The sequence below is a fragment of the Octopus bimaculoides genome, chromosome 19 (genome assembly GCF_001194135.2).
Source record: "Octopus bimaculoides isolate UCB-OBI-ISO-001 chromosome 19, ASM119413v2, whole genome shotgun sequence".
NCBI lineage: Eukaryota > Metazoa > Mollusca > Cephalopoda > Octopoda > Octopodidae > Octopus > Octopus bimaculoides.
Window position 1 is genome coordinate 27,896,141 of NC_068999.1, and position 12,952 is coordinate 27,909,092.

Consider the following 12,952-nt stretch of genomic DNA (forward strand, 5'->3'; position numbering starts at 1 on the left):
GAGAGAGAGAGAGAGAGAGAGAGAGAGAGGGAGAGAGAGAGAGAAAGGTGCAACATGGATGTATGGTAAGAAGCTTGCTTCCCAACCAAATGGTTCTGAGTTCTGCTATAGCCTCAAGCCAACCAAAGCCTTGTGAGTGGATTTGGTAGACGGAAACTAAAAGACGCCTGTTGTATATCTTTTTATTTATGTGTCTGTGTCTTTGTGTTTCTCCCTCCACCATCACTTGACAACCTGTGTTGGTGTGTGTATGTCCCTGTAACTTAGCAAAAGAGGATGATAGATGAGAGAAAGAAAGAAGATATTATTAATATCTTTAAAGGAGGATTCAGACAGAGAAATTGGAATGAGGAAGCTATTGAGATCATGCACTAGGACAAAGAGCTTCTATTGTAAATGATTGTGGAACTTATATACCTCACATGAGACACCATCATCTTTTGGGGCACTCTTTACTCTGGCTTTTTCCACAAATTCATTCACTTTTTTCTCCTTGATGTCTCTAATCTGAAATTTGATATCAGGTTCTAAAAGATGCTTCAGTCAACTTATAGGTAGCAGTGGCTGACTACGATTTGGATTGTTAAGCTTTCTTTGATATGAGTATCCAGTTCATTTGTTCACAATAAAGTACCAATCTTTGGTTCACTGAACAGCTTCTTTGTAACCTCATATGGGTTCTTCAGAAACTGTACACTAGTCCTTTTTGCTTTCTTCTTTTTTGCTCATATCAGCCCATATTTTGTTGCACAAAACAGCATTTTCTTTTCAAATCCTCATACAACAGTACAAAGCCAGATTTTTCATCTTCCTCCACACATTTCCATTGCTTTCTTTAGCTGTTTTTCTCCATTCTCAGTTGTTTCTTTCTTTTTGCTAATTGGGTCCCATATCTTTTCACTCCAAAGAATTCAATTCCCATATTGTATATTGAGCTCCTCCCATCTCAGGAGAAGATGGGAGGAGGTTGCAAATGATTGCCCACACTGGAGGCAAATACTGCAAAAGGGAATGAAGAGAGTGGAAGAAAAACAGGTACTTGCTATCAAAGAAAAGTGCACTCGATTGAAAGAAAAACCATCAGCACCTGCAGAGAGCTCCTTCAAATGCAGTCACTGTATACATGACTGCCACTCCCATGTGGGCCTGTATAGCCACAACAGACACTGCACCACAATCAACAGCTGACATAATTTCTTTGGGCATAGATACATGACCTCTTGAGACCGACAGATGCCAACTATGTATCTATGAATTTATTCTTCAGCATGTACAGTGAACCACCTAATAAAGAGTATCTATGTATCTATATACACATACGTGTACATATACATACATATATATATAGAAAGTATCATTAAAATTAATATAAATATCCTCAAAAATATATGTTAATACAACATTATCGAGGCTATCCAAAATTAGTGAAATTCAAATTGAACATCAGTTTATAAGCGCTAACAAAAAGAACATCTGAATTGAATTCAACCTAAGACATTCTTTCATTCAACTAATGGTGAATAAACTTTTTTAGATTATATTTCTATGTAGATTTCTAATTGTCATACTGTAGAATTCTTCTTTGTTTTTTATTATTTCATTATCTACTGATGTCGCCAATAGCTGGATACAAAAATTACTCTTCTTAAATGTGTTTATTTTTTATTTTATCTTTTAAAACATTTTTGTTCTCCAATGATGTCCCCATTAGTTGAATGAAGGAATATTTACTTTGTTTTCTGAGTGCATCTATCAGGTGCACAAAACTGACCAGATAGAATAATATAGACAATTCTTAGTTTACTTTTTCTAGAACCTCCCAGTCTCTGGGTGAGCTGTGCCTTTTCCAAATCGAGTTGTTCAGATACTCACACAGCAACTGATTCTTGTCACTATCTTGGATGATAAGGAAATGACTTCATATCTGACATGGGCTTCCTTCATGTAGGTTGCTCACTTCAAGCTTCCATCTCGGTTTTCATTGATTTAACCGAAGCTTTCAATATTGGGAATAGGGCTACCCTGTTGAAAATACTCAGCAAATTAGGTTGTCTGAGTCACTTTATATAGATAATTAAAACATTTCTACATGTCAAACAGTGCTTGCTTTCCTGCTTATTAGCACTTTGGTCTTTGCTAAATTAACTCTAAGGCCCATTCATCATAGGCTGTGCTTCCACACCTGAAATTATTCTAATCCTGGTACAGATTCAGCAGTAAGAACAAGGTCATCAGCATAGAAGAGCTCTCAAGGGAAAGTAGTTTTAAATCTCTCTTTGTTATGACTTTAAGAGCTATGATAAACAAGAGGGGATTGAGAACCAATCCTGCACACTAAATTCATTGTTATACTCATTGTCGACTTTCACATTACTGACAGTATCTTCTACATGGACCATCAGATGAGGGAGTAAGGGACCCTATCAAAAGCTTTCTCCATGTCAACAACTGCCAAGTGTAGAGGTTTATTTTTTGCTAAATGCAGTTGCCTTACAAGAAAGATAGCTTCAGTAGTGCTACTCCTTGGCACAATACCAAACTGCATCTCATCTCTTCCTAATCTGTTGAGCTATGACCCTTTCTGTAACTCTCATCACCTGATTCAGCAATTTAATATCTCTATAATTACTTCTGTCCAAGGCATCACTTTTACCTTTGTAACAGTGACTGATGCCAGTCATTGGGTATAACTTTTTCTGGACAATCTGATTAACTATATAGGTGACTAGGCCATATACCACAAAGCCCAGTATTTTAAGCTTCTCAGTGGTGATTTCTGATGGGCCAGAGGCTTTCCCTGCCTTCATATCCTTAATTGATTTATTTACCATACTACTGTTAACTCATATAGCTAATCCCTCTGTTAAGTCCACATTAGGTAGACTCTCCTTCTTCCATGTATTCTTCACATTTAGCAGCCTTTCATAATGACACTTCCATGATTCTTTGTTTCCAGAATCACTAAGTGCAAGTGTACTATTATCTTTCCGAAAACAATTCTCTCCTACAATGTCACAAATTTTTCTAATACACTGTCTTGCACTCCAGAATACCTGATGCCTCCGGTCCTCACACCATAGAACATTTGCAAACTTCTTCCTTTCTGCTTCTCCTCTAAATATACCTGTTGTCTAGCTTTCCTGGTATCTTTCTCTGCAGGTTTCGTTTACCTGGTATCGTTCTCTGCTACCACCCTTACCAGTCTTCCACTTCTTCCAGGCCTGTTTCTTCACTCTTATAGCTCCGTCAACTATACTGTTCCACCAACGTGTCATCCTTGATTTCAGGGACCTTGCACAGCCACAAATTTTGTGTATAGTTCTCAATAACTTTTCTTGCAGAAACTTCCAGTTGTCTTCTATGTAATATGTCGCTATCGCCTCCTCATCAAATGCTTTGACTAAGACATCTCTAAATCTCTGACCATTCAAAAGATCCTTAAGCTTCCAGTTCTTACTTTTCTGGACTGGTTTGCTTCTTGGAATCCTTCTGAAGTCACTACTGACTAATCTGTGAAGGTCTTTGCTTTTATAAGCAACCGTCTTTCTTGCTTTCTGGTGAGAATGTGATCAATTAGGCTTGTGAGGCAATCAGATTGATAGGTGAAAGGCAACTGGCAGGTTTCCTGAAATGTTGCTGATCATTAGGTTATTTGCATCACAAAACTCCAGAAGATTGTTCCCTCCTCATTTCAGGAACCAGTTTCGTAGCCTTCATGTGCACCATAGAATTCACCCAAGTGCAGTCCAACATGCCCATTGAAGTTACCAGCCATGAAAATAAGGTCTCTGTCATTTGTTGTCTTGGTAGTCTGCAGAAGGGTATCATAAAACTGATCCTTTCGTTTATCTGACAGTCCTAGTTAAGGAGTCTAGGCAGAAATAATAGTTGCTTTACTACTATTGTAAACTGGTTTAAGCATAAATATCCTATCACACACTAACTACCTCAATCACTTTATCCACCCATTTTTTATCTAGGGGTGTGCTCACAACAAAATCATTTCTTCCCTTTTAAATTACAATTACATCATCATCTTCATACATTTAGAAGGAGAGATAAAGTGAAAACATTGCTCTCCATGAAGTTCCAGGTATTAAAGGTCCAAAAATATCAATTTTCATCTAACATGGAACATTGCCAGACATGCTAAGCTTTATGTTAGTGATAGATATGGTTGCAATCACTGTTATTTGGAATTGTTAGAAATCCTAAAATACACCAATGATGTTATTAACAGAACTTTCTTATGCGTTAAACCAATGCTATGTCTTCTCCAAGTACTTGATACATATCTATAACCTTATAATTTAGAACTTAATTATTAATAATAAGATCCATGAATCCTATTTTGGTAGCCTGGCATATTTTAAAACTATTAATACCAGCAATCATGCTTAAGATATTTTTGTGTACCATTAGATCAAACAACAGATATTGATGATTGTAATTCTATATGCTTTTGTATCAACCACATGTGTATGTATAAGCAAACTTACATTTGTTTTTATTAGAAGTGTCGAATGTGTATTGTATGATATAGACAAGAAGGTGATATTTTCAAACACAGCATTGCCATTAAAACTGTAGAAATAGTGGGTAATATTACCCTTACATGGCAGAAAAAGTTGTCAACAAACAACCATGGGAGCCAAACAGGCTTCCATACATTTTCCATCCACTAATTTTACAAGTTATCGGTGAACTCATAGCTATAGTAGAAGATACGCAAGATGTCATGTTGTTGGATGGTATCTCAAATCATCTGGTTATGTGGTGAACTTTATTACCACATAGCCATACCTTTTATTTTGTCTTTCATTTGTATTACAGTTTCCTAAAAAGTTGAGTTTTAGAAAGAATTAAATATTTTTAAATTACAAGCATTATTTTAATACCCTCATAAACAATATTTTATAATTACAGAATAGTTGTTAAAATGGCATAAAATAATGTTTTCAACTTGAAAATTTTATTAAAAATATGTGAAATTGTTAATAAATTACAATGCAATTTATTAAAAATTGTTCTTGATGTTTGTTAACTTGAAGAAGGTCTTCAACAGAGTCCCTCATGCTATGATCTGATAGTCTCTGAGGAAGCCAGGGGTTGACAAATGGTTTGTTTGAACCATACAAGCCATGTTCAGGGGTGCTGTCAGTAAGGCGACAGCTATGAAGAAATGAATTTAGTATACAGGTAGGAGGAAATAGATTTTATCAAATCCCCAGGTGATTCCCCAAAGGTATTAGATAGTTTCTATTATCAAATTAGCAGTTGAGGAAATCCTGAAAGTACAGTTGCTAGAATAAGGACAGAATGGAGAAGATTCAGTTATATTACCTTTGTTGACAACAAAAGACCTCTCTCTCAGAATGACATTTGTATACTATGTGGTTGTTGAAACATGGGTCCTGAATGCAGAGGAAATGCAAAGACTAGAAAGGAGTGAAGCTAGTATATGTATTTGCTATGCTTGAGAAAAACTGTCCCTTATGGAAAAAAATGAAAGCCTAAAATCATTATATTTATGTTTGTACACTCACCTAATCTCCCACTTCTCATCTTCCTAATGCTCATCCCACATCACTCTTCTAACTACAACACTATTCAGCTACTGTAATCACACTAGAGCAAAATATGCACATATTTCATCCCCTTTTGTGCTACCAACTGGTTCCCTTGACACTACTTCCTTTTAAAATCCTCCTCTTATTTTCAACATCATACCTTCCCACTTTATTCTCCACCAATCACCATTTCATGTGCCTCCAGTTATCTCTTCTTTTCCTCTGAGTTATATCTTAGGACTGCCATGCCTCATCTTTAACACCCACTTGTATCCACTGTCATTCTCAATATCCTCTTATATCTGCTATCAACTGCACTTCAACTTTGTCCCCCACTAACTCTACTCCTCTCTCCCTATTTTTGGAACTTTCTTATTGTACTGATGGTCTTCGATCTTCCTGTGCTGCCACTTATCACCACCTCCTTCTTGAGCTACTTTTGTCTTATACTATCCCCCACTCTCATACTGATATTTACCATTAGCTACACCTCCCACCTTGTTCATTTTTCACTGCATTCACCTCTACCCATCTCTAATCATCTGTCACTCCCCTCTCATTCTTTTATGAACTCACCTTACTATACCTTGAGAATATGCCCTGACACCTGGTCACCACTTCTTTGTCTTCTTTCTAGCTACTCCCATCCCTGCTTATTTAATGTGAGATGGCCATGTATCTCTTTAGCAAGACACCTATACCTCTCCCCCTGTTATTCTTTAGCCTCTCACCACTTGGTGTAAAGCCACCTTCCTGCTTATTATATACTTTGATCATGGTGGGACACATATTTGTTTTTATTTTGTTTGTTTTTAATCAATGGAGTGTGGGACAAAATGGGTTGAGAAACACTGCTCTATAGTTTAGCAACACACTGGTATTATATGGAATTGTGTGACAGTCCTTAAATATTAGGTATTTAATGAGTGTAGCATGAACCTGCAAGTACTCTGTGTCCCATTAATCTGTATCAGATTTGAAAATATAAATGCTGCCTGAATTATGCGGCACTAAGTTCTTTGAATTTGCACAAATGCATAATTATATTTCCAGATAGTCTAATAACCACTAAGTAATTACTTTCACTATTTGATTGAACAGTTATAATTCTATATAATTTATTATGTTGACTGAAATACTGAGTTTTTATCCTAGTACTCTTATGATTACATATTTGCAGTTTTCAGCCTTTCTTCACCTCTTATTAAGTATTAAACTATCTAAAACATTTTCTTTCAGAAATGGTGTGTTGGGTGCCCTTGCCTCCATTACTGCTTTATTGTGTTTGTTAAAAATCTTGCGACTGCATTGGGTGCACCATACTACTTGGCACCAATATGTCATCTTTTATGGAGCATTCGCTGAGTGTGTTATTGGGTAAGTATATAGTTTCATTTTGTATCTACAACTCCTATTTCTTTGTTTCTTTTTTTTTTACCTGTCTTTGTTGATGCTTTCCAGCATACTATTTTTTAAAATCACTCCTACATAATTATTTCTATATCAGTGTATATGGAAAAATATGCACACTTCACTTGCAAATCAATAATACAATATATAACTGGAAGCACATGAAAGAATTAATAAAGTAAAAAGTAGCATTATTTTAACACCCATATATCTTAATCCATTTACCAAAATATTTTGGAATAGTTCAATTAAAATCATCTGAGATAGTAATTGTCTCACAAGTTGAAATCTTTAATTAACTTAAACATTTAGTGAAATATAAAATATTTTAAGAATATCTTTGTCATCTATTTTGATGTCAGATATGTATTTTAAGTTGTCTTTGCTACATCAAAACCAAAATGTGTACATTATACCAACAATCTCATTGCTATATCTTGCCATAGTTTCTACAAACAAAGCATTTAACCTGCAGAGACCTACAGCACAAACCACAGACTACAAACAGGTACTATAGAGAGAGTGGATACAACAAACTGTTGTAAATAATGGGGACATGGTCGAATTTACAAGTTGTTCATTAGATTGTAGTATTGAATTCAGGAATGCTTTTGAACCTCAAGTAATCATTAAGAAGCTACTGACAGTATGTTTAATGAAATTTATCTCTGGATAATACTTCTTTGTTCTAAATATAAAGAAATAACCAAAAGATTTTATATACTTATTTCACACACATATACACACATACGTGTCTGTTGAATTTTTTAAAGTTAGAGGAGGAGGGCAGGGTTGATTACCTATGTAAACTCTCCTGGGTTCATGAGATTGATGCAGATAATGCTGAACTGGAACATCTGTAACTCAGTGTCTGCAGGAAAAACATGGTTGGGGGATAATTCCTGTAAGTTACAGTTCTGGAGAGAAAGGACTGAGCAAAATATTTTGTACCAGATTTAGGAGATGAGAAATAATAAAGGTGACAAGAGAAGAGATGTGTGAAGATTGTAAGAAATTCAAAATGATAAATGAGCTGATTGTCTACAACTGTTTCTATCACCTTTCAGGTACTGGAAGTGAGAACAACAGATTACTAGTTGATGAAGTCAGTGGGAATGCTCTCCTTGGCAATCAGATATATTGTGGAATGTTTCTAAATTTTGAGGTAGATCCATTGAAAGAAGTTGTCAAGTTTTATGATGATAGGGCTAGCAATAAGGTGCATTATTTGAGGAAAATTGAAGGAACACTCTCAGGACTGGAAGACTGTGTTCTTTGTCTGTACTGCAGAAGCACAGCTACAGTGAACTACTTGTGGAATTTGAGGCAATGAGTTTTTATTTTAGTATGGAATGTCAAAGGGCATGTCTAAGAAAATAATTTAAGTCATTTGCTTAGTTGTCTATGAATTAAGAAAGATGCACAAACACCTCCAAGGATAACATAAAATTGAAGTGACAACCTGATTTGATATGTCAAAGGAGCCATGAGTTGGGGGATGTATAGCCAGTGGCTGAACAATTTAGTTAGTACAGAAATTGTGGTAATTTGGTAGGAAGGATCAAAAGTGTTCGCATGTCTGTTATGGTTAGGAATATGCATATACAACATACGTACATATCCATTTGATTATCTTACCATACTTATTTTTGTACCAGTATTGATAGTGGAAGGCCTAAAATTAAAGGCTTAATAATAAGAAAAGTTTTACTAGTTAGCCCCACTACAGTCATGGTCAAGCAGACAGATACATGATAAAAAAAAAACACTTAAGCCATTACCATTTAGACTATACAATGTTTCCATTTTTAAGACAGAGTTTGAGAAAGATTTGATTGTTATTTCTAGGAAGTCAAGTGACAAGTTATTGTTGCTGTTGATGGTAGAATTATTTGATAATAATATTCAAAACTGCTTTCACATTGCAACTCCCCTACTATGCACAATAATAGCATAAAACATGTTAAACTTTTTAATGCAATTGACTTTGGTAGAATAATCCGTTAAAAACTAAAACCCAGTGAAAACACACGTTGTTCTTAGAGACAAGAATCCAAGGTCTTGCACTGTTATAGACATCACCTGTCCAGCAGGTGTAATGGCATCATGTGAAGTTGTAGATAAGAACATCAGCTATGAACTAACTATAGGAAGTACTCAAAACTGAATGTAGTTAAATACTAGAAATATAATTTATCTAAGTTGCAACAAAAAATGATATCAAACAGAAAACTGATTTATTTTTTATATCTGATGTTGAATCTTCACTTTACTTGGTATATTTGAAAGATTATGTTTTTCAGGTCTGTACATTGGGTAATGGGACGCCTTCTACAATTAGATTTTGTGCTTCAGTATCTTCAGTTAGTGCAGTTTCTTGTACTATGCCATTGGTACTGGGCCTTAGCTAGTCGTGCTCTACGGAAAGAAACACTTTTAAGAAGGTAAGTCATGTTTCAAACTTTATTCTTTATCAGGTAAATTCTAATCTAAATGTGTATTTTCTATTGTAGCTTATTTGACTAAGCTTTACACTGTGCATTGGCACAGTACAAGATCATTCTGTTAAATAAGTTACAACATCATGTTTTTTTTTTTAATTTATAGTCAGCGTCCTATGAATATTTTCTGGTAAATCTTGAATTGAACTTTCATTTGATCACCTCCTAAAAGTTGTAATACATAACATTTTTTATGTTAATATAATTGTTTCTACTAGTTGTCCCCAGGTACTTAGATAACAATGGATATGTAGCAGATAGCCTTCCACAAATTTGAACCTGATATGTTTAATTTCAAAGGTTAAAACCGCTGGCAAATGATATTACTACACTTGGTAATATTGAGTTAAGATAAATGCTACTATATTTGGTAATATCCATCCAATCATTTGTAACATTGATTGGTGGTAGGCAGTGACAATGAATAATGAAATTTAATTTTTGCACTTTCTAGGACATCTTAGCCTTGGAAATGTTTCTTATTGTGGAGTCCATGTGTCTCTAGAACAGCATTTAATAAAATAATTTTTATGCTTCAACCTTCTAAGAGATTATTCCTGTTGTAACTGTGAACTATGTTCTTATTCATAAGAAATAGTTCAGCTCTTATCGTTTGGCAGTTCATTATTTCTGGATTCATACACACACAACATGCATTTAAGCAAATTGTACATTAAAAAAATATTTTTATCTTACTTGTTTCCGTCATTTGACTGTGGCCATGCTGGAGCACCGCCTTTAGTCAAACAAATCGACCCCTGGACTTATTCTTTGTAAGCCTAGTACTTATTCTATCGATCTTGTTAATCAAACCGCTAAGTTACTGGGACGCAAACACACCAACATTGGTTGTCAAGTGATGGAGTGGGGGACAAACACAGACACACAAACGTATACATATATATATCTATATCTATATATATATATATATATATATATATATATATATATATATATATATATATGCAAGGAGAAGGACATGGAGATGCACTATGAAAGATTGCTAATTGAAGAGAATGAATGGGTGAAAGAGAATCTGCCAAATGTCAACCCAACAGAGGGACCAGCTATCCGAATTGACAATACCTTGGTAGATAAAGCAATTAAGGGTATGAAGACAGGGAAAGCTCCTGGCCCATCAGGAATCACCACAGAGATGCTTAAAATATCTGGCGGTGTCGGCTATAGTCTAGTCACCTATATAGTCAATCAGGAGTCATGAAGGAGTCATACCCAATGACTGGTGTAGCAGCACCATAGTCAATTGCCACAAAGGTAAATGTGACGTATTAGATACAAATAATTACAGCGGTATGAAGTTATTGGATCAAGTAATGCAAGTCACAGAGAGGGTCATAGCCCAACTAATTCAGGAGTGAGTCGGTCTAGACAAGATGCAGTCTGGGTTTGTGCCAGGGAAAAGCACTACTGATGCTATATTTCTGGTAAGACAGCTGCAGGAGAAATACCTAGCCAAAGATAAACCTTTGTACCTGGCTTTCGTTGACATGGAGAAAGCCTTTGATAGGGTCCCTTGATCCCTTATCTGGTGGTCAATGCGGAAACTAGGGATAGATGAGTGGTTAGTGAGAGCTGTACAAGCCATGTACAGGGATGCTATCAGTAAAGTGAAGGTTGGCAACGAGTACAGTGAAGAATTCCAGGTAGGGGTAAGGGTCCACCAAGGATCAGTCCTCAGCTCCCTTCTTATTCATCATAGTCCTCCAGGCAGTAACAAAGGAATTCAAGATAGGATGCCCCTGGCAGTAACAAAGGAATTCAAAACAGGATGCTGAGGACCTTGCTCTAATAGCTAAGTCACTATCAGAACTAGAGGAGAAGTTTCAGGTAGAATCAAAGGGCCTTAGAGTCAATCTAGCAAAAGCCAAAGTCTTAATAAGTAGGAAGGTAGACAAACCACAAATCCCTTTAGGTAGATGGCCCTGCTCAATCTGTAGAAAAGGCATAGATGTACCCAGTATAAGCTATGGACACATAAGAGGTGCAGCAATATCAAAGGAAGGCTAACTGGGAAGGTGTGTGGCAAATGCTCAGGGGCAATAAACACTGAAAATGTGCAGAAAACAACTTCTGTCACATTCCAGGGAGAAAAGACTAGAAGTAGTTGATAGCTTCCGTTACCTAGGTGACCAAATCAGCAGCTGGGGTGGATGCTCTGAAAGTGTAGCTGCTAGAATTAGAATAGCTTAGGCAAAGCTCAGAGAGCTCCTACCTCTGCTGGTGACAAAGGGTCTCTCACTCAGAGTAAAAGGTAGACTGTATGATGCATATGTGCAAACAGCCATGCTACATGGCAGTGAAGCATGGGCCGTGACTGCTGAGGACATGCGTAAGCTTGCAAGGAATGAAGCTAGTATTCTCCACTGGATGTGTAATGTCAGTATGCATACACGACAGAGTGCAAGCGACCTGTGAGAAGAGTTGGGCATAGGAAGCATCAGATATGGTGTACAAGAGAGACAACTGCACTAGTATGGTCATGTGTTGCAAATGAATGAGGATAGCTGTGTGAAAAAGTGTCACACCGTAGCAGTAGAGGGAACCTGTGGAAGAGGTAGACCCAGGAAGAACTGGGTAAGGTGGTGTAGCACAACCTTCAAATGTTGGGCCTCACCGAGGCAATGACAAGTGACCGAAACCTCTCGAGATATGCTGTGCTTGAGAAGACCTGGTAAGCAAAGTGAGACTGTAACCGTGGCCTATGCCAGTGCAGCATAACCAGCTCATTTAAGAGTACCCTTCAATCATTAGGTAATAAACTGCACTTACGAAGACCTGTTGAGGCAAGTGAAGTTGTTGTCATGGGTGATGACAGTACCGCCTGATTGGCACCCATGCTGGTGGCACATAAAAAGCACCATTCAATTGTGGTCAATGCCAGTGCCACCTGACCGGTCCTGTGCCGGTGGCACATGAAAAGCACCATTCAAGCTTGGTTGTTGCCAGTGCTGCCTGACTGGCTCCCATGCCAGTGGCACATAAAAAGCACCATTCAAGTGTCGTTGATGCCAGTACCACCTGATTGGCACCCACTACACTCTCAGAGTAGTTGGCATTAGGAAGAGCATCTAGCTGTAGAAACTTTGCTAGATCGGATTGGAGCCTGGTGCAGCCTTCTGGCTTCCCAGCCCTCAGTCAGACTGTCCAACCCATACCAGCATGGAAAGTGGACGTTAAACAACAACAATGATGATGATGATGATGATATATACGACAGGCTTCTTTCAGTTTCCATCTACTAAATTTACTTACAAGGCTTTGGTCGTCCTGAGGCTATAATAGAAGACACTTACTTGCCCAAGGTGCCATGCAGTGGAACTGAACCTGGAACCATGTGATTGATAAGCAAGCTACTTACAACACAGCCACTCCTGTGCCTGAAAGAAACCTGTTGTGTGTGTGTATATATATATATATATATATATATATATATACACACACACACACACA

The 12,952-nt window shown here is 36.9% G+C and overlaps 1 protein-coding gene across 1 annotated transcript in view; it reads left to right on the top strand.

The window, feature by feature from the left end:
* Positions 1 to 12,952, top strand: part of LOC106882057 (uncharacterized) — a 72,569-nt gene that overhangs the window by 19,236 nt on the left and 40,381 nt on the right. The window contains exons 3-4 of the mRNA XM_052974652.1: positions 6,810 to 6,947; positions 9,284 to 9,424. Of these exons, the coding sequence (XP_052830612.1) occupies positions 6,810 to 6,947; positions 9,284 to 9,424 (279 nt within the window). The remainder of the gene's footprint in view (positions 1 to 6,809; positions 6,948 to 9,283; positions 9,425 to 12,952) is intronic.